General features: G+C 41.9%; 3 protein-coding genes and 2 long non-coding RNA genes across 8 annotated transcripts in view; 2 read left to right on the top strand and 3 right to left on the bottom strand.

The window, feature by feature from the left end:
• Positions 1 to 1,190: 1,190 nt before the first annotated feature.
• m17 (IL-6 subfamily cytokine M17) lies at positions 1,191 to 2,775 on the bottom strand. Its single transcript, XM_086134777.1, has 3 exons — positions 2,595 to 2,775; positions 1,925 to 2,067; positions 1,191 to 1,836 (listed from the first exon to the last, which is right to left on the bottom strand). Exons 1-3 carry the CDS (start codon positions 2,773 to 2,775, stop codon positions 1,378 to 1,380), a joined length of 783 nt encoding a protein of 260 aa, XP_085990903.1. The 3' UTR covers positions 1,191 to 1,377.
• Positions 2,776 to 10,014: 7,239 nt separating this feature from the next.
• taok3b (TAO kinase 3b) lies at positions 10,015 to 15,403 on the bottom strand. The gene is made up of 8 exons (XM_086134776.1): positions 14,976 to 15,403; positions 13,969 to 14,205; positions 13,010 to 13,138; positions 12,293 to 12,496; positions 11,876 to 12,115; positions 11,461 to 11,673; positions 10,759 to 10,941; positions 10,015 to 10,325 (listed from the first exon to the last, which is right to left on the bottom strand). Exons 2-8 carry the CDS (start codon positions 14,152 to 14,154, stop codon positions 10,161 to 10,163), a joined length of 1,320 nt encoding a protein of 439 aa, XP_085990902.1. The 5' UTR covers positions 14,155 to 14,205; positions 14,976 to 15,403; the 3' UTR covers positions 10,015 to 10,160.
• Positions 14,888 to 19,843, top strand: LOC147191979 (uncharacterized). 4 transcript variants are annotated; one of them, XR_015103482.1, is made up of 3 exons: positions 14,888 to 15,398; positions 15,544 to 15,715; positions 17,266 to 19,843. It is a non-coding gene; the product is annotated as an uncharacterized LOC147191979 (long non-coding RNA). The 4 variants fall into 4 exon arrangements; XR_015103484.1 differs by having other exon boundaries at positions 14,891 to 15,398; positions 18,465 to 19,843; XR_015103481.1 differs by having other exon boundaries at positions 14,894 to 15,398; positions 17,284 to 19,843.
• susd2 (sushi domain containing 2) overlaps positions 16,475 to 21,263 on the bottom strand; it is a 9,809-nt gene continuing 5,020 nt past the window's right edge. The window contains exons 9-16 of the mRNA XM_086134771.1: positions 19,604 to 19,738; positions 19,378 to 19,527; positions 18,773 to 19,021; positions 18,459 to 18,642; positions 18,042 to 18,136; positions 17,225 to 17,410; positions 16,937 to 17,036; positions 16,475 to 16,842 (exon numbers count right to left, since the gene is read on the bottom strand). Coding sequence (XP_085990897.1) covers positions 16,812 to 16,842; positions 16,937 to 17,036; positions 17,225 to 17,410; positions 18,042 to 18,136; positions 18,459 to 18,642; positions 18,773 to 19,021; positions 19,378 to 19,527; positions 19,604 to 19,738 — 1,130 coding nt within the window. The 3' untranslated portion in view covers positions 16,475 to 16,811. The remainder of the gene's footprint in view (positions 16,843 to 16,936; positions 17,037 to 17,224; positions 17,411 to 18,041; positions 18,137 to 18,458; positions 18,643 to 18,772; positions 19,022 to 19,377; positions 19,528 to 19,603; positions 19,739 to 21,263) is intronic.
• LOC147191976 (uncharacterized) overlaps positions 20,368 to 21,263 on the top strand; it is a 17,785-nt gene continuing 16,889 nt past the window's right edge. The window contains exon 1 of the long non-coding RNA XR_015103485.1: positions 20,368 to 20,511. This is a non-coding gene — a long non-coding RNA (uncharacterized LOC147191976). The remainder of the gene's footprint in view (positions 20,512 to 21,263) is intronic.

The raw sequence follows: 21,263 nt of genomic DNA, 5'->3' as shown, positions 1-21,263 counted from the left end.
AAGTCAGTGTTTTACTAGATACAGTGACCAGTGACCGGCAGTCAGTGTCTGACCTAATAAAGCCAGCAATGACTTACTATCACGATATCACGTGACCACTGACTGACCTAAGAAAGCGACTAGTGACCAGCAGTAAGAGTCTGACCAAGAAAAAACAAAAAGCAACCAACGACTCGCATGCTGAAAGTGCCCAACCGAATAAAGCACGGGTGTCAAACTCAAGGCCCGGGGGCCAGATGTGGCCCGCCACATGATTTTATGTAGCCCCCTGAAAGAAAATCATGTGTGTCAACTTGCATGATCCCTGCGAAAAAATGCACTGAAATGTCAAATTGTGATAAGTAATAAATGACATTAAGATTTTACAATAATAAAAGTAATAATGTGATAGGTGCGATTCAACATTCAAAAGTGGCCCGCGACAAAAATTAGTTTGTCACCCCTGGAATCAAGCGACCAGTGACCGACCGAATATAATGCAAGCAGACTAACCTAATAAACTGACCAGTGACTCGCAGTTAGTGTCTGTCCTAATAAATCAAACAATGACTAGCATAAGTTTCAAACCTAGCAAAGGGACCAATGACTGACGGAATCTGAGGCTCAAAAAGTGACCAACAACGAGCAGTCAATGTAATTGAAAGGCCAATGACTAGCAGTTATTTATTGTCTAGCCCAAGAGACTGACCAATGAGTGACCCACTCAAGCGACCAACTGCTGTTGCCGGAAGGGAATGCTTGACCAACCCGCAATTGACGTAACAAAGTGACAAAAGCCTTAGAAGTGGCATAACCCAGCAGTTTTAAAAAGCATCCATCCAACCATCCATTTTCTGACCCGCTTTATCCTCATATGGGTCGTGCTGGAGCCTTTCTCAGGTGTCTTTGGGCAGTAGGCGGGGACACCCTGGACCGGTTGCCAGCCAATCACAGGGCACACACAGACGAACAACCATCCGCGCTCACATCTAGGAACAATCTTGAGTGTTCAATTAGCCTGCCATGCATATTTTTTGGAATGTGGGAGGAAACCCACGCAGGCACGGGGAGAACATGCAAACTCCACACAGGAAGGCCAGAGCTGGAATCAAACCCGGTACCTCTGCACTGTGAGGCTGACACGTTAACCAGTCGACCACCGGCCCTCGTAAATAGCAGTCATGATGTAATAAAATGAACAAAGTGAGCTATTCATTTTTTCCCTTATTTTTTATTGAGCTGCTGGGTCACGTTAGTACATCCATGCTTCAAGAAGTCCATTCCCTCGTCCCAATGCAAAAATATGGCACGTTTCTCAGCATTTGTGTAATAAATATTAAATATAAATATTATAAATAGGCCTGATGTCAAGTTAGTCCCTCTGTAGTTTTCCTGGTGTCACATGGATCTGAGGCGCCTCCTCCCTCTGCACACTTTGCCCTTGAGGCTCCTGAATTCTCGGGCCACGTTGCTCAGGAACTCCTTGTAGGTCTTGACCACCACGCATCCGTAGACCTTCTGCTGGAAGATGTTCTGGGGCGGTGGTTCCAGGACCGTGGGCCCCTCGGCCGGTTCCTGAAGGTTGGGGAAGGTGTTCCAGAAGAAAGCCCGCACCAGCGCTCCCAAGTCCCGGCCGCGTTGGCTCACATGGCCCAGCTGGACCAGAACCGGACTATCGGGGGCTTGGAGATCTTTCTGCTGCTCGTAGATGCGCCTCAGGTGGGGCAGGAATGCCTGCAGGTGGTCCAGGATGCTCTCCATCCGCTCGGAAGGCTCCAGGCCGGAGATGCCGGGCTCGGGGATGTCCTGTAGGGACGCCCGACAGAAGACATCCGACATTTCCCCCTGGGAGGCTTTCTGGAGTGAGAGAGACACCGTTGGAAAAATTTAAGACCCATCCTCAGGGGTGTGACAACAAGAAACTTCCGGGAGAGTCCAGACTCACGTAAGTTTTGACGAGGTCCGTAGATTCTTTCTGCGCCAGTCTGGTCAGCCTCGAAAGCCGCTGGAGGGACTCAGAACACTGACGAGTCCTCATGGAGGACACCCAATTCGTGGAGAGCAGGAGCAGCAGGAGAGCAAGCAACGCTGGAGAGACAGGTACAAAGGAACACAGTGGTCATCAACTGGATATGCGACTCAGCATATCTATCTGTCTCTGGCCATCTTCCGATCTGTCTCGCTCTCTCTGTCTTTCTGTCTATTTATATCGATATGTCTGTCTGGCTGTCTCTAATCATTGTATGTCAAGCTCCAGTAACTGTCTGTCTCTCTCTTGCTATCTATTTGTGTTTATCTGTCTGTCTCTGTTGAGCTGTCCGTCTGTCTCAGGCTAGCTGTCTGTCTGTCTCTGGCTGTCTAGTCATTGTATGTCAAGCTACAGTAACTGTCTGTCTCTTGTTATCTATCTACATTTATCTGTCTGTTGTTTGTCTGTATTTGTGTGTCCGTCTAGCTGTCCTTCTATCTCTCTGTTTAGCTGTCTGTCTGTCTCAAGCTATCTGACTGTCTGTACTGTCAGCCAATCAACCTGTCAAGCTTTCTGTCTGTCTTTTCATCTTGATGTCAACGTTTGTTCTCACAATACCAAATGGACGGTTTCCCCCCTCACTTACTTGTTGGTGTACTCATCCACTGAGTCCAAAGCGGGCGTCCAATCATTCTCTTCCAGGCAGCAACAAGCGTCACTCTTGAGTTCTGTCTTGGCGGTCTTGCCAGCGTCCCTTGCGTCTCTTCATGTTGCACCCCGGCCAGCTTGTGTTTTTTTAAAGTGCTCGCAAACCGCATATTTGTCATCTCGGGAAGTGACGTGAAAGGTTTTTGTGAGGCAACCAAATTTCCCAGAATTTCCTCCTTTTGCTTGGTGCTGATGCGGCCTTTTGCCCGTGACTTTGTATGCAACTTTATTGGCAAGAGCCATGGCGAGGGACAATGCCCGAACATGCCCATCGGGTCACGTTGAGGCGTTTGCCCAGCGTGGCCTCGTTTGTTGAAATGGGAGGAAATGACCATTCGGATTCAATAATTAGTTAATGGATGATTTGTAAATAATTGAATGCAAAAAAATGTATGAATTACGGTATGTCTTTTGATTTATCATGAAACAGTGATGTGTTGATTGTGTTCAAACACTCAGAAATGATTCAGAAATGTTTATTAATGGGGGGCAGGTGTGGTGGAGGACAAATCTAAGGACAAGTTCCTTGTATTTTTATTTTTGACTGTATGTGAGCATTTTCAACAGGAAGCAGCGGAAGCCTTCTTTCTCAATCTTCTACTTGTTTGTGCGCAAAAATGTAGGGTAGGAGGGGGCAGGGGTGGGGGTGGTGTTGGTCCGAGGGCCTGCATAGCCCAGTCATGCTGAGGTCACATTCGGGCGCCGTTGTTGCATCATGAGTCGGGCAATGAGGAAGCGCCCTGGAAAGATGGCAGATAGCGCAATAATTTTTTTGGTCTTTTTTTTTTTTTTTTTTTTTTTTTAATTTTAATGGAAAGAATATAAATGTGTAATCCTGCTGGTTGGCCACCGCCTCGTTATCGTGCCGGCCACTTCCGCTTGGGGGCACCTGATGACGTAAATTCAACCCTCGCTAATGGTGGTTGACACATAAAAGGGGGGTGGGTGGGGGGGTGTTAAATGACTAATCACGTGCACTTATGATGATGGATTACATTCAACATTAATTTACGTGTTGTGCGGTTTAATGTATTTTGGTTCCTATGTTACGCTACATCAGAGAGGCAATAATAATGCCATGTTTTTTATTCATAATTTACATATTGTTACATTGAGAATCAAAACTGCATTGTAATTGTATTTATTGAATATGATTTTTTTGTATTTATAAAAATAACTCGTTAAATTATAATTTTTATTTTAGGAATCACAATAATAATTTTGTTCCATTTTAATTTAATATAATTAAAGACATTCTAAACTGATTTATTTTTGCATTTTTGATTTAAATTAACCTTTCTAATATTTTTGTATTTTGTATTAATTGTAAGATAAGGAAATATTTTATGCTGTTCTATGGTTCTATTTGACATCTTTTACATTCATTAAATAAGTAATTCAATCTTGCTAATATTTTACATTTAAATTATATATATTTTTTAAAATATTCATTTTGAACTGGTTTCTTTTTAACATGAATTCAAATTAAATGAATGTAATTAGCTGTCTGACATTTTTATTGTTTAATTTGCTTTTATTGACCAATTTATTTCATTCCCTAGTAATTTATAAATTTTGTTTGAAAGAAATAGGATCTTTTTTTACACTTTTTTTGGGCAGTTTCCAATTAATCAATGTATTTAGGAAGGGTCTTTTTAAGACTATAACTGATATCATTTTAGGCAAAAAAATATATCTATATCTTTCGGGGGCTTATTTTATGACAAATACAACCCGAAAAAAAGAAGCAATCAAGTTGTATTTCAACATAGTCATTTATTTTGTGTCGGAACCACAATGGAAATGGTGACCAGGGTCGTTTAGGAGAGTTCCCCTTCATCCACCCAATCATTTTTGTATACCGTGTCACCTCATATTTCTGTTCTAACTAAACACATGTCTCGAAAAAGTCGCGGCTTCAAAACCTAAATCATCATCATCATCCTCCAAATCATCTCGCGCAACAATTGGCCAAGTTGGGAAAGCCATATATTTTTTTTGTGTGTTGGTGTCTTGATGAGTAATTTGAAGACAGAGAGTGAGCCTTGCAGCACTTTTTAGACTTGTGAAGGCTTCACTTGCACACATAAAAAGGCCTTACTGCATACAAGGAACATCATCGTATTGTGAATTTTTTTTTTTTTAAGTTCAATCATGGAGCCGTTTTGTGCTCAGTTTCTATTGCCTTCAGAATTGTGAGAAATTCTTTTTATGATTCAACCGTTCTTAAACTCTTTCAAATCTCTCGACGACGAGTTCCCCACCTCTGCTCTCGTACTTTTGGTATCGAAAATTTCATTTAACACCATAACAAAACATTGTGAACCACAAATCGTCTTTCTGACGGAGATGGTGATTCATCGCCGTGTCAAACTGCCGCAATATAGCGCCATCTACTGCCTAGGAGGAAAAAGGCTACGTTCAGACTGTGACCCATATTGGATTTATTATTTATTTTTGCCCATATGTGACCTGAATCAGATTTTTTTTTTAAATGGCAGTCTAATGCACAGGTGTCCAAGACAAGGCCTGAGGGCCAGATCCAGCCCGCCACATCATTTTATGTGGCCCACCGGAGCAAATCATGTGTGTCAATTTTCATGATTCTTGCTTAAATCTTTACCGAAATGCCAAATTGTGATGGGGAATAAATAACGTTGAAATTTTACATCGGCCCTCCAAGGGAAGCCGTAACTCCGAAGTGGCCCGCGACAAAAAATGAGTTTGACAGCCCCGGTCTAATGCCTCAATTCAGAATTTTTCTTTTCTTAATTCGACCTGGGTCACTTCCATATGTGATCCTAAATCGGATACATATCCGTTTCTTTGCAATGTGACCTCAGTCTGAATAAACAGGTCGCCAATATCCGACTTTATCTAAATTGAAAAGCGACAGACGTCACCACCATCCAGTCATGGCTGACGACGGAGAAAATAAGCAAAAAAAATTTTTAAAATCCAAATTGAGCAATAATACCAGCAATCTGAACATAGCCTTAGTTGATGTGAGATTTCCTTTGCCTTAAGTATCGGAGTCTGGTATCGGCAGCCTGCATACGTAAAAAAATAAAATGAGGGCAGTATTGGCCCGATACCAAAACCTGTTATTGGTATTTGCCCATCCCTAGGTAAAAGTGCAAGAGATGTTTGGACTTGGGCCACTCTTGCACTACGGTTTTTTTTCTCTCTAATTCCAAATTGTTTCTCCAGTTTTAGGCAACCTTGACAACAGAGCTGAAGATGAAGACAAGACAAAAGTGCAAGTGATACCATCCATTGTATGTATTCAATATGGTCCAAGTCCAAAAGTCATTTGTATTTGTCAAAATCTGAGGAAAGCCACATCTTCCGTAAAATCAATCATCATTGGCAAGTCATCATTGGCATCAAAAATCACCAAGATGTGCGATAAAGTCCTCCGATTTTAGTTGCAGATCAAAAACTGCCTCCTGCAAAACCACCGAAAAGGGAGTCAGCCCACTGCAGCTGTAAGAGGCTCATTTTGGCGAAAGAAAAGTCAATCTTAGCGTGGGCTTCATTTGACTGAGTGCTGTTGACTGTGAGAGGGGCAAAGAGGGGGTACAAGGCTAAAATTGGTGTAAGAAATGAAGCACCAAACGATTTGTTCTTCCATTCGGTCAAAAAAAATGACAATTGTGCAATCTGTTCAACGAACGTCATGGCAAATATTGTGTCAGTCCAACCCTTAGGTCACAATTAATGCGGAAAGCTGACCTTGTTTGTCCCCCGCCCAACATGTAACCGCCAGGGTTGCAACATCCTGCTTGGACACTTTGCATGGAATAAATCAACACTTGTAATCACATATATCGTATATTGTACTGTGCATTTACTGTATACAGTACTATACAGATATTTTTCTATAAATGTATTCCATATTTTTCAATAAGGAATACATTTGGACCTATTCCTCTATTCTGTATTGAAATATGTCTGTAACTGAAAATACAACAGCGTGCACAATGTCCTTTTGGGGCTTCTATTGATGGAGTCACATTATTGCTTCAGGCCACCAGCAAATAAAGGACTCGAAAAAATAAAATAAAATAAAATATCCGGGTCCCAAAATATATACAATGTTTTTTTTCATATGATTGTTCGGTGTTATTTTAATCAGAATTCTTTTAAATTAAATTTCTTCTGCCGTTATAACTCTGTCCATTTTTTTAAAATTTTAATTTAATTTACATTTTTTGTTTTGGTTTTATTTTTTTCTGAGAATTTTCCCACTAGTATAATTCATGATGATAAAGGGTAAATATATGTCCGATTAATAAGTAAGTAAATTATATTATGTTCTGCTTTGATCATTTGATTCAATGAAAGGATACAGATATGAATAATTACGGAGATTTTACATAGTTAATTAAAATAAATAATCTCGTTCTCATTTAAAAAAATACAATAATGTCATAATTTTCAAGTATATCCATATTGGTGCTAAAATACGGGCTCTCAAACCTTGTGATATTTCAAAATAAAATATCCAACATCAATTCGGATTTTTGTTTGGTAGCTCTAATTAAATTTGGCCTTTTTACCATTCTTAAATTCTTTTTTACAGGGTTTAACACATGATGAAAAAAGTTTTTTTTTTTAAATGTGGAACTGTTCCAAACGCATTTTATCTCAAGTTTGAGTTCCCATGAAAAGTGTCCAAGTTGTCAAAGCCACTAAAAAGTTGCGTGCGTGCGTGTGTGTGCGTGTGTGTGCGTGTGTGTGCGTGTGTGTGCGTGTGTGTGTGTGTGTGTGTGTGTGAGAGAGAGAGTCTGTCCACCATTATGATACAATCTCTACACTATCGAAAGAAAAAAAGAAAAACTTGTAAGATCCGTCAAGTGACTACATAGACGGGTGTTGGTGGGCATGTTCTTGCTATATGCTCAAGTACAAATATTCATACCAAAAAACAGCACAATTCTCACCATTGGTCATGTACAACTAGTTTGATGAGCAAATGGAAAAATTATTTAAATAAATACATTTACCAAAAAAAAAAGGCACGACAACTGAAAGAAAGGCATATGTGAATCTGTCATAGCTCTTTTTTTTTGGGGGGGGGGGGGTTGCAACCTAGAATGCTGTGGACCAATTTATTTACAGAGCCATGCGTCACGTGTCCCTAATAAAGTGCATGCAATGAGAAAAGCCTGCCGCCGCGATGCTTACGTTCACATTCCAGAAAAACAACAACTAGGCAAAAATAAATCAATACATAAATCAAGAAGAAAGTAGCTTGAGACAAAGAAGGGCCAGAAGAAGAAGAACAAGACGGCGTACAAAAGAAAGAACCAGAGGAAGAAATACCAGAAGAAGAATCGGAAGAAGAAAGACACAAAGACATCCAAGATGAAGAACGACCAGAAGAAGACTAGAAGAACCAATAGAAGAAAGACAAGAACTGGAACCAGAAGAATGAAGATGAGGAAGAAGGAACTGAAGAAGACAAGGAGAAGCACCAGAAGTTGAAGAAACACGTGAAGAACAAGAAAGACAAGAGCCTTTTCTTAATTGGTGTCCTTGTGATTTTGGAAAAAAACGTCATGAGTCCTGTTCCGACTGAAAAGTCGCATAAACCAAGAACATAAAGAAGACCCGGATTTTGTTCTCGTCTGCTTGCAAATCAACCAAAACATTTTCTTCACAAGAATATGTTCTATGTACTTTTAGTAGTCTAATCGTGGCATTCTGATTAATATTGCATTTGTGGAATATGAGTTTGCGCAGCAAAATCCACCCGCTTTTAGCCATCTCTGGGGGGTGACAATTTAAAAAATTTCTGTCGATGAAAAATGACATCACAATTGCTTAGGGCCCAAGTAACGACCAATTACAGCTCATCTGTTTTCTAAACGTGAGCCATGATTGGTCATTACATGAAACCCAAACAACTGTGATGTCAATTTTCAGTCAACTGACAAAATGGCTGCCCACTGAGATGGACACAAACGGGTGGATTTTACTCAGAATGCCGTGTTTAGTCTTGTGGGGCTGCATAGAACATATTCTTGGAAAGAACATTTTGGGGTCGACTTCCCCTTTCAACCAAGGATGCTTCGGTTGGTGACTTGTGAAGACTTGGCAAGGAAATACTGTATCCCAAGATGTATTTTGTGCTGATATTAAAATGGCTGAACTGACAGCAGAAGAGAACCTTCACATTTGGATTTTGTTCCCCCGTTTTTATCATCTTACGGGAAAACATCAGAGCCGGGGCGGGGTGGGGGGGGGGGATTTTTGAGAGGGTATTCGCCGAGTTCATGAAACCGTACTCTGCATTCATGATATTGAGGAACGACTGAGCAACAAAAAGAACCAGAAAGTGAAGAAGAAGGACAAGACAAACGAAAAGGATGAGAAGAAGAAAAAGAACCAGGGGCGGAAAAAGAAGAGCCAGAAGAAGAAGACTAAGGAGAGAGGGGGTCCCAAGCTCACATTCCACAATGTCCTGGACATCAGGGGTGGGCAAACATTTTGTGCTCGAGGGCCGCGTTGGGATTTTGGAACATCAACGACTCAATCAGAGATGAGGTCAAAAATCAAATGTGGATGTCAAATTGACCTCATTGCTAACTTTCGTCTTGTGCCCAAACAAATAATTGTAACGTGTCGTGAGAAAAACAGCACTCCGTTATATTGCACTTTATATTGACTTAATTCAATAGAGTGTCAAGAATTAAAATCCATAATTTGGCTTTAACCACTCAGATATTTTTTTAAATTTTGCAAATTTTGACATGTACTTGGAAATATTTTATGGGAACCCGCTTAATTAGATCAATTCAATTCTTGCTGAATGGATTTATTGATTTCTTGACATTTATGTGATAATTATGTACAGTATTTATTTAACTAAATAATTGGCTATTTTTTTCTCCAAAATTATATTACTGCTGTCATAATTTATGGCTTTAGAATGGGGCCCCACCCCCGTTATTCGTGTTCCTGAAAAGTAAAAAAATCTGCCCCAAAAAATGTAAATATACATACAGTATATATAATGTGTTGATTTTACTATCGGTGTAAAATAATCACTTTTTGGCAAAAAAAGAAAAGAATGATTAATTGAGGAAGAAAAATGAATACAAAATGTATGGTAATGAATCAATGTATGCTAATTACCCAAATTGGCTAAATTAATGCACCAAATATTCCAGCACTCTTGCTCTACGGGTCGGATAAAAGAACAGATTGAGCTCAGATGACCCCCCTGGCCATACTTTGCCCACCCCTGCTCTACACACACACACACACGTACAATGGAGTTCTACTGAAACATGGCAAAGTGCCCATTTTAGCAAAAAATTTCCTGAATTATTCACTTCATACCAAAAATCGAGACGAGGAGGAGGAATAATCCCAACACGGCGACTGACAGGATCCGCAAAGATTCTGGCATTTTGTCGCTTTGAAATGAGTTGTCCGCCATTGCCGGAAATGTCCATTGAAGAAAAGGAAAGAAAATGTGGCCGCCGGTCCACTTTCATCTGTTGTCGTCCTTGAGGAACAAGTCCAGAGATCCCAGACTGCCAAAGCCCAGAATGCGAGTCTCGCTGTCGAAAGACAAAATCTCTCGCTCCTGACGCTCCAGCAGAGTTTTGATCCTTTCGCTGCGATCCTTCTGCAGAGCCGAAAGCTCCTCCTCCATCTGCGCGCACATACACACACACACACACACGTTCCGTTTTTCGGGCACAATTACTTGTGCCCTATAGCATCTGCCTAGGAACAAATGACAGCGCAAACGTGATTTGAAACTTAAACTTTTTTGAAAGCATGTTTAATTTAACAATGGAAGAAAAAAATCTCTATAAAAATAATAACTAATTACTTTGTTAAATTAAACAATGAATCATGAGGACTATTTGTTTCCTGTCTGACTTTCTGTACCTGCCGCCTCTCTCTGTCCTTTACCTGCTACGCAGGTCCTCTGGTTTGTTGCAAATCTTTTATCTTCTAAACGCATAACTCATTAAAACTGTCTTGACCTCGTGCTTTTGTTTACAGCATGTCAAATCATGCCCCCCCAAGCCCCTCCCCCTCTTATATAACCTGCCTAGCAACAGGTGACGAGTACCTACCTTCTGTTCCAGGTGGGCCCTGCGTATGGAGATCTTCTGCTCGAGCTTCTGCAGCTCTCGCTCGTGTTGGGTCTCCATCTGGGACTTGGTCTTCCTCTGGTAGGCGTCCAGCAGCTCCATTTCCTGCTTCAGCTGCTGCTTCAGGGCCTCGCACTCCGCCTCTTGCTCCGCCTCCAACCGCATCTGGTGTGGACACAGCAGTGCATGCAAAGTCATCGGCCTCCTCCCAGTAAATCGTGGTGACAGGGAGTTTCTCCCATGACATCGTTCAATCGAATATGAGATTTAATTAGATAGGTATTCAACCGTTTTTTTCTGCCACATTTTAGCTTCAATTCAAGGAAAATTGTGCTGCGCCTTCTGATGTGCGTGCCTTGGCCACCTGGGGGCAGTATAGCTGTAAAGGAAGTTGCTGTAATATTTGTCGTTCTTTGCAGAAGATAAAGAATACATACTCCGTGAGTATTGTGATATTTGTCTACGCCTCTCTTTGCATTTTCATATTTGCTGTTTAAAAGTTTATAACACTGCAAGATTGATGCTAGTTTAATTAGCCTATCAGTGGTGTTTTTCATAGTGGTTTAGCATCAAGCTAAGCAAACTTTCCCTGATGATGATTATGATTTTGGTCATAATCGTGCAGCCCTACTCACAATTCAGAGAAAAAAAATGACCGCTGCAAGTGGAGTTTGTTGGGCATACCGCTTGCGAGGCCATCATCTGGTTGATGGAGTGCTCGTACTGCTCGGCCAGCACGGCCAGCTTGCGGGTTTGCTCCTCCTTCAACCCCTTCAGAAGACTCTTGTGCTCCCCTTTGGGCGAAACCTCCAGCTGATGGTTGCGCAGGGCTTTGTACTGCTTGTTCTGAACCTTGCACGTGTCCTGGAACTGCTTCTTGATCTGCAGCTCCAGCGTCTAAGGACGGACCAAGTCATTTGCCACATTTTTCATGTCGGTCATTATTCCACATTTCACTTGAAATGAATGGAGTCAGTTTTCAAATTGCAAACAGTCTTTTATGTTGGGTTCGTGTGTGTGGGTGTGTGGGTGTGTGGGTGTGTGTGTGTGTGGGGGGGGGGGGGGGGGTTGTCAATCTGTGAAGGTGTACCAGGCTCACCTTGAGGTCTCTTGGCTGCTGCCTGTGCTCCAGGGTGTGTTTGCGCAAGAGCTCGCGCTGCCTGCGATTGTTGTACTCCTCCTGGTTTTCCAGCTCGGTCTGGTGCTGCAGCCGCATGAGTTCCACACGCAGCTTGTGGAGCACGTGAAGCTGCCGCTGCTCCAGGTCCTGCGTGGCCTCGTCCTGGCGGATCATCAGGGCGTGCTCCATCTCTTTCTGGCTCCTCTTCTTGTTCAGCTCCTAGGGACAGTTGGCCAGAGAGACGTCACGTCGGCGGCAAGGCGAGAGAAGCGGCATACACCCAGGTGAGGTGACTGGACAATCGTAAGGGCATGTTGTACATTAAAAACAAACAAAAAAAAGTAAAATCAACGCCGCCCCCAATGTGTTTGCCAATAGGAAGATGCGCACACACACCTCTCTGAGTTGCTCCTGTTCGAAGTCGTGCTTCCTGAGCAGACTTTGGCGTTTGAGAGCCCGGCAGCTTCTCTCGTAGACGAGCCGCTGCTGCGCCAGCAGGTTGGCTTCCTCGTCCGCCTGAGAACGCTGAATGGTCTCCTTGTGCCGCGACAGACGCTCTTGTTTTTCCTCCTTCGGGGTGCAGGGGTCCTCGCTCATCTCCTGGAAAACACGCGCACCAAAATACAAAAAGAAAATCCATCAGTGATTTGTAGGCGCCCTCTAATGGTATGAGAAAGTAGAGATGATCACACTTTTTTTTTTCCTCCAACTGATTTAGGCCAATTTTGCATCACTGATTAGGAAAATGACTTTTAATTCTCAGCTAATTTTTTTAAAATTTGATTTGTTTTACGGAATCTAAACATTTTTGTGACAATATCGTTTGATTTTGATCGGAATTTCTCCGCTGAGGAAAAAAAATCATTTTCTAACACGGTATGTCACCACTTTGCTGAATGGTAGACAATGATAAAAGTAAGTCACTGTAAATAAAATATCAAAAAAGAAATACAAATATAAAAACATAGTAGCCAAATGAAAAAATGAAGATCCATGTAATTTCTGACTGTTGTATAATTTGAGGAAAACATTTTTTTTGGAAAAAGGCAGTAACATAAGAAAACGTACTTTGGGTGTGTCGGATTTGGTTTTGTGTGTTTGGTGTCTTTTTACTTCTTTGATTTTGTCCTTGCAGAGTCGGTACTCTCTCTTCTGGCTCTCCAAGAAGGACGTCAGCTCCTTCTTCTGCTGAGCCGCGATCTGCTGCTGGATGCGCCGCTCCTCTGTGGCCACCGACTTCATCTGTGAGGAGGCGTCATCGACATGATCATCAGAATTGTCGGTATCCGTGTCGTCATCATCATTACAATCAATATCATTGGCGTCTTTGCCATTGTCATCGCCCCCATCATTGTCCGCTTCATAATGACCATCGTCGTTATTGTCATCAAAACAATCACCAGCGTCGCCGTCATCTTTGTTATCGTCGTCATCGTGATTATTGTCGTCATCTGCGTAATCACGATCAAAAACATCAGGATTGTCGTCATGATCGTCATCACAATTGTCTTCAACGACATCCTTATAATCGTCATAATCATCATCTTCATTGTCATTGTCATCATAACTATCGTCCTTGTCGTCATAATTTCAATCACGATCCTCACAATCATTATTATCACAATAATCATCGTCATTCTGTTGAGCATAATCATCATTGTTTTTTTCCTGTTATTATCATGATCATCATCACAATCATCATCATAATTATTGTCATCATCATGATCATTGTCATCCTCACAATCATCTTCATGGTCATTCTTATCATCATGATCATCGCAATCATCAACATGCACATTTTTATAATCATCAGATCATGGTGTTTTTCCCAGCCACAATTCACAATTTCAAGCCAATATTTTCAGGGGTTCATAAAGGATGCGAGCAACTCTCAGTTTGGCAAGAAGATAAGGCAGAGAAGGTCCCCAACATGTCCCCATCATGTGCGCTTGTCTCTTTACTAGCAACAAATGTAATGCCACTATTAATCAATGCAAATTGCCAACAGCCAAAAGACGCACATGCGTACTAGCATGCTTTTCGTAAACCGTTCCCCCAGCAACTCTGCGTACCTCTTTGTCAGTCTGAGCGGCGTGGCGCTTGGCCAGCCGCTCCAGCTCGGCGTAAGTGTTGTTGGCCTGCGTCTCCAGCTCCTTGTGCAGCCTCAGCCTGTGCTCGTCCATCTCGGCCTTGAGCCTGTTCTCCAGGGCGATCAGCTGCTTCTGGTGCTGCCGCCGCATGCGCTTGTAGCCAGACATCTGCTCCCGCAGCTCAAAGTTCTGCTCATGCTCCTGGATCTCCCTGATGACCTGCAAAACACGCAGCGACCTTGGTAAAGTGTACAACCTGGGCAACTAAAATTAAAAACAAAAAGGAGGTAGAGGACAAACAACCGACTGAGATCAGGTGGTTGCACAAGTGCGCACACCCGCTTATGAACGACGATGTGTGTTGATCAGAATCGAGCAATCACATGTCGACTCATTCTGAGAGACAGTCAACGCACTGTTTGCAGTGATTAAGTTCAGAAGTTCTAGCAAGCTTTTCCTGACATTTTTGCAGTCCCATTTCTGTGTTGGCTTAAAAACCTTCAGCAAAAATAAAAAATAAAAATGCTGGGAAAAGCCTACTAAAACATGAACTTTAATCACTTGAACTGGGGAATGATGTGTGCTGATTTCCAATTAAGTCCAAGTTAGTTTGAGGGTGTGCACACTTTTGCAAACACATCTGATGTATGTATATATATATATATATATATATATTTAGTTATGACTTCCCCTTATGATCTTTTTATTCAGTTGTGTGGATCAAGTTAGTTTTTTTTCTGTCATTTTTTAAATCACAAAAGCATATGAACAGCGTGAGTAGATTTTTTAAGGTGATGAACAGGGAAGAGCAGGAGGAGGAAAATGACATCCATTAACAGGATGTGGTTGCCATGACTACGGATGGATGTAGTCATAGCATAGCGCGAGTGTGCGCCCCCCCCCCCCCCCATTTCACACACGCGCATTACCCTTTTTTTCCCTTCTTGTTCTTACACTTCATGCAATCGACGGACGACAGTGACAAGTACCAAAGATGCTGATGTGACGGTGACGGTGTTGCGTTCGCGGGTCCCGCAGCGGCGTCGCCGCCGCCGGTTTTGGTAAGAAGGAGGCCGCAGCTGTGGCCCGCTGGAGTCCCTGTAGGCGGCCTCATCCCTTCTTCACGCCGGCAGCATGCTCCTTCAGCGCGGAGGAGGGACGAGGAGCAGAGGAAGAGCCGCGCTTCTGCTGGTGCTGGAGGCGCCCACCGGCTGCTTGCCGATCCACGCAGCAGGCCCGCTCTTGTTGTGTCCGACGTCCGCGAATGCAGCACACGTCCGCCGCCGGCCTCACGCGCATCCTGCAGCTCCGCTCAATGCGGGCTGCGAGTCCCTTTTGGCCGGGAAAAGGGCATCCTCCAGCCAATCAATGCAAAACCAAGCACCTCCGTATGGGGTGATTCTCCTCAAGCGGTGAGTAGGTGGGGTGAGGAGCGCAGGGTGGGGGAGCGGGGGGGGGGGGGGGTTGACAAATAAAAATAATAAGGAGAAGGGGGAGGAGGTGGCAATTACGCAATGCCTACCATTGATAATCGCGGAAAGATGTGATGTAATTTAGTGGCACCGGAGAGGAGGCAGGCTTTCCCCGGGTGACGGCAGCCATGCTCGGCTGGAGGATGGCGGCAGCCCGGTGGCGAAAGGCAAGTCCGGACATGGTGCCCAAGCGTCCCGATGTGACGCCGCTCGGAGGCTCGGATGTGTGTCCTACATTTACAGCGCACTTGGTCATGGTAGGTGCCTCTCGTGTCTTCTATTCATCTCTTCTTCTCTCTCTCTCTCTCTCTCTCTCTTCTTTTTTTGGTACCGCTTCTTCTTACACTCCCCCTTCCCTTAAAGAGACACTGCAATACTACGCACGCTCAATTTACTATATTACGCACGTCACTACAGACAAGCAGATGTGAAGATGGGTCGTCGGTATAGATAAATAGGCAGCTAGATGGGAGGACTACAGTGGAAAAAACGAAATACTGTCATAAAAATAATAGAAATTACATGTATCGAGCCTATATTTTTAGATTAATCTGATAACACCAACAGGAGGGCACACATCGACGAACAACTACACAATCATAAATCACCTCAGGACAACTTCAAGAGTTCAATTAATGTAACATTCACATTTTGGAACTAGGGGAGGAAACCGCAGTACCCGGAGAAATCCCATGAATATGCAAACTCAATACAGGAAGGCCGGGGTCCGTGTTCGAACCCTCGATCTCTGTGCTGAGGCAGATGTGCTAAGCAGTCGGATACAGTCACCAATAGGTCAAATTGATGATGCTATAACTTCCAGGTCAGGGCACACAAACATGACGATAGACTCTCATAAAATGTTGACCTGCACAGTTAGTGCTTGTACAATACCCCCCCCCCCCCTCCAAAAATGTATTCCAATACTCACCAGGCAATCGTGTTCAAAGCTCAATGCCCAAAATTAAAACTGCACTGAAGAAAAGAAAAAGTCACCAATGACCTTTTGCTGAGGATCTACTTCAAGGCGGAGTTAGCTTTATTCTCACAGTTGGAAGTCATTGTGCAACATCGACAAAATACAATGGAACAGTTTCTTTTCACTCGTGGAAGCAGCACTTCGTCACCAGTCCGGTCAATCAACACTGTTTTGTGTTTGGAAAGCTGTTTGAGCATTCATACAATATTCAGCTCACTAAATGCAGCACTGGTTGTGAAAAATTTTATTAATCTGATACATTTGTTGTACTAAGTACCCTGAATTGTCATACTAGTGAAGACAAAGAGTGTATTACTGCCTGAGTTTCCATACAGATGGGTCGACTCCACTGTGAACTGGACTCTGTTAAAGATTTACACTAATCTCGCTGAAGATCTCCTCAACCTGCAAACACATGAAAACGGCACATCGATCATTGCATCATTTCATCCGATTGGAAACAAGACGATATCATGACATCTGAATGATACTACTTGACCTGTCACGTTTTTTGGCCCAGAACACGAGGCCTATTGTTATTAGGGCAATCGCCAGGAGAGCGCCGACCACGGAACCAGCGATAATGGCCGTGTTGTTATCTGACAAAAATAAAACCAAACAAAACAAAGAAGCAAAATGTGAAAAGCAGTTCAGTCGTGGTCGTCATGAGAGGAGTAGGAACTAGTAATACATAATAATGGTGCAAAAAGTAGTAGTAGTACTAGTGCTGATAGTAGTAGTAGTAGTATTAGCTATGGTCTAAAATTCATACTCAAAGTTGACGTACCGGAACTTTGAACGACACACAATGTGTCGCCTCCTGACCAGGTGCCGTCTGCTCGGCAGGTGCGCTCGGCCGATCCTTGCAACACGAAGCCGTCGTCACAAAGCAGGCGTACCGTGGCCCCCTGTAGGTAGGTGGTGCCCTCCTTCTTGCCGTCGATTGGCGGTGCCAGCCAACCGCAGGAAATCACTACACGCGAACAGGGAGTCCATATTACACGTAGAAATAAAACTAAATGAACTAACAAAAACTGAATTTTTTATTGTTGGATTAGATTGTGACATGCTAATGCTAACATACAAAGCTTCTGATGGCATATTAGCCCGGAATAGCTTACCAATTATCTTCACATGCTAAAATGCTTCCTTGCTCATGCTAGCTTGCAATGCTAAAGATTTTGAAATACATTTTTTTAAATATGAATTTACTTTATTCTTTGTTTTATGCATTTTGTGCCAAACAATAATATGAAATATACAAATTAAAATGATAGAGGTTAATTACATTTTTAGCAGCGTTATTATCTTAACAATTAGCGTTACATTTTTAAATGCTAATCTTTTACCAATCAAATGTTTTAATAATTTAGCTAAACAGTTTACAGAACATGTCAAACAATAACATACATGGAGTAAAAGGAGAGAGGTTAGTTACATATTAGCGTAGCCATTACCTTAGCAATTAACTTCACATGCTAAAAAATAAAAATAAAGCTGAAATTGATAATAATAACTCAAACTACTTTCCAAAACGTATCTACAGTATAAATGTTATATTTTTTCCAATGCTAATAACCACATTATCCAGGCCAAACACTCACCAGGCTTCAAGTCCTCCACAAGAGACATGTGACTGCGGAATGAGACTTTGGTGGCCTTTCCCAGCTCTAGACTACGACCTACCAAAATATCATACCTGCAAAAATCAACATGTTCAGTTAAAAACAACAACAAAAACTTCAGTGTAATATATAGCCGGCCCTATTTGTACGTGTTGCTGCTCTGTGTGTGTTAAAGTAGCAGTTGTTTGAAGGTTTATGATTACCAATACACTGATGCTAATTCCTGTTTGTTTGAAAACAAAAACAAAATCCAGGCATAGTCAACCAATACCAATGAGTTCACACAGTGCACTTGTTGTATGGTCGTGAGACCATGCTGACGTGTATTTTGTTGTTTATTTTTACTGACCTGCTTCAACTCCATTGTCTCGTTATGTCGTGTTTTGCATTTCCTACCTGCAGAAATGAGAGTCATCTCCAGAGCAAATGTCTGAAGTGATATTATAGAACGGGTCATCAGGGATCTCCGGGACTGAAAACTCTGGAATAAAATCGGGGTCGTGTCTTGAAGAATTGTAAAACGTGTCCAAAAGGTATTTTGAATCGTACGTGAACAAAGCAGATGTGTTGGAAACAGCCCCTAGAAAAAAAAGAAAATATTTCCAAAATTATATGAAAGTAATGTGGACAACGGCTTATTTAAGTAAAAAATGATCACAATTTTTTTTTTAATATTTATAATTTAATTATTGCATTTGTAAAATGCTCACAACTGGCCCCAAAGCTGAAAACCTCCTCGGCGTTACTGCCATTGACCGCCACTGTGCCGTGGGCGGCAAGCAGGTCGTCGCCAGGCACGCCATTCATGTTGCCCAACAAGCCCTGTGTGGAGTTGTAGAATTCTTCCGGGAGGAGCACCGTTGCTGTAATGGCATTGCCGCGGAGACGCACATCTACGCCTGCGCCGCTGGGGAACATCACCGTCACGTTTGTGCCGGAAGGTGAAAACACAAACACACCTAACATCACACATTCAAGACACAATTTAGCATTTGCAAATTCGCTCCCCAAAAAGATGTTTTTTCCACATTATAGTTTTTTAATATACCGGTATGCGGATATATTTATATATAAAAGGCTCTAGAACGCCTGCGACCCTCGTGAGGGTAAACGGATTAGAAAATGGATGGATGGATGGATCTTAAAATTGGGAAAATGTAAATCCACACATACTGAAACACAAGTATGCGGTGTCCACTGTTTTCATGGCATCATTTTGGCATGCTTTGTGCAGAATTTGAGTAACGAACATGATTTTTTTCTTTTTTCTTTTTTTTTAGCAAACCTACTGTATCTTTGGTCAGTTTCTCCTCACCGCTCAGGTCCATCCAGGTTTGCTCATTGAACAGAAGTTGCTTTTCATTTTGTAGCACTTGCAGGTTGTCATCACCGGCGAACAGACGCACCTCAATGATGTCTGAGTAGGCCTCTTTCATGACCACCGACGACAGCTTGGTTGCACTTCCTGTCAGGCGAAAAACAATGTTATCAAACGGTGTGGAAGTGCACCTACAACACAATCATCGACGTATTTAGCTCACCGTTGACCTGCTCGGTTCTGCCTTGGATTGTCAGATCCTTCCCGGGAGCGATCAACAAATTGTATTCGCCTTTGCCATTGAAAGAATAGCGGATGCCATCAAACGTTATGAAATGTGGATCGCCAAACACGACAGCTGAGGACAGAAACGGAGATGAGTGAGTCGCAATATATGGTATGGGAGCGCTTTTTTGTGATACGTGACAGAATCAATTAAATGTTGACACTGTGCCCCTTGTTACAGTGGCTGAAAGTTTATTTAGTACATACAATACATCTTTATTTTTATACCGCTTTCACAACAGCTGCTTTCACAACATGCTCCTTCCTCCTCATCCTCAGCTCCAGCAGCCATCCATCCACCCGCATCAATGCAGACTGTCCAACGGCGGCGACATCTTGATCGACATGATTTTGGCTAGGTGCAGTTCAGTCGTATTTATCTTTAAAATAGGTTAGCATTTAATATTTTAGAAATGTTCAATTCCTCCATTAATTTTGTGATTTTTTAAAAATATAAAATGCGGTGTTTTTTGTTTTTACAAAAATAACGTTTGGAAACTAAATCAAACTACATTTTACGTTCGCACAATTAATTAAAATTAACCGTGATTATAACAAAATGTCATTCGTTTTCCTCTTTGACAATGAATTTAATACATGATAATTTGGGATACTTTAAATGCATTTATTTTGGTATTACAGCACGCTGTCAACCGGGAAAAGGACAGTCGAATAATTGTCTAGGGGTTGTAGTCCTGTTAATGTGTGTCGCTTATATAAACGTCAACCAGCATTAGCCAATTAAAGAGTGTTGTCAGATGACGTCAAACAAGCGACGAGTTTGCGTTTGTTATGGCTGGAGTGGTGCCATTTGTTTGACATTTTCAGCTCGAAAAGCGACGCTAGGTAAGAAGTGTTTTTCTTTTTTGGTTCATACATCTTTATCAATATGCAGTACATAAAAATAGTACACTGTACAACGGGATTTAATACTTCTCAACAGGAATCCAAGCCACAAATACACTATAGGAAGCTGGCAACTTTACAAACAAGACATCCAAGCTTATATGATGCTTCTTACCTTTAGCAGCAGCGGTATTATGGATGAAACTAATTGTAATTCAAAGTCTGTGGACTGTAAGACACTATCTGTATTTTATTTGTGGGTGGATAACTGTTTGAAAAATGTTTTTATACAAACTTCTTTTAATTGTTATTCCATAGTATTAACCATTGTGGGTTTTTTTTTAATTTTGCAGACAAATCATACACATTTTATTAAAAACAAATGAACACGAATGAAAACTATACTTAAACTAAGCAATTTTGAATAAACTATGATTGATAAAAACGAACGAAGCTACTCTGCAAACTAATTAATGCAAACTCATTTTAAAACATAAAAACTGAAATTAAAACGAACTATATCGAAACGATAATGATTCCAAAATATCAATAACCCTGCATAGATTTGGTGGAGAAATAAAATGGTAGAATGAAAATATGTAAAATTTCAGTAAATTTGGGGACTTTCTTCTGAAACTGCGAAAATGCCGTGAATTGGCAAATTCAAGTGTATTAGCTTGAATCCATGTAGTCATGTGCAAGGTGTACGTAAATATGCTCAATGCCCGCAATAATTTTGGAATGATGTCTTG

This window comes from Hippocampus guttulatus, chromosome 17, assembly GCF_054856545.1.
Source record: "Hippocampus guttulatus isolate MCC_2025c chromosome 17, RoL_Hgut_1.0, whole genome shotgun sequence".
In the NCBI taxonomy this organism is placed as follows: Eukaryota; Metazoa; Chordata; class Actinopteri; order Syngnathiformes; family Syngnathidae; genus Hippocampus; species Hippocampus guttulatus.
Note: the sequence above shows the minus strand (reverse complement) of the source record. Positions and strands in the feature narration are given on the sequence as shown.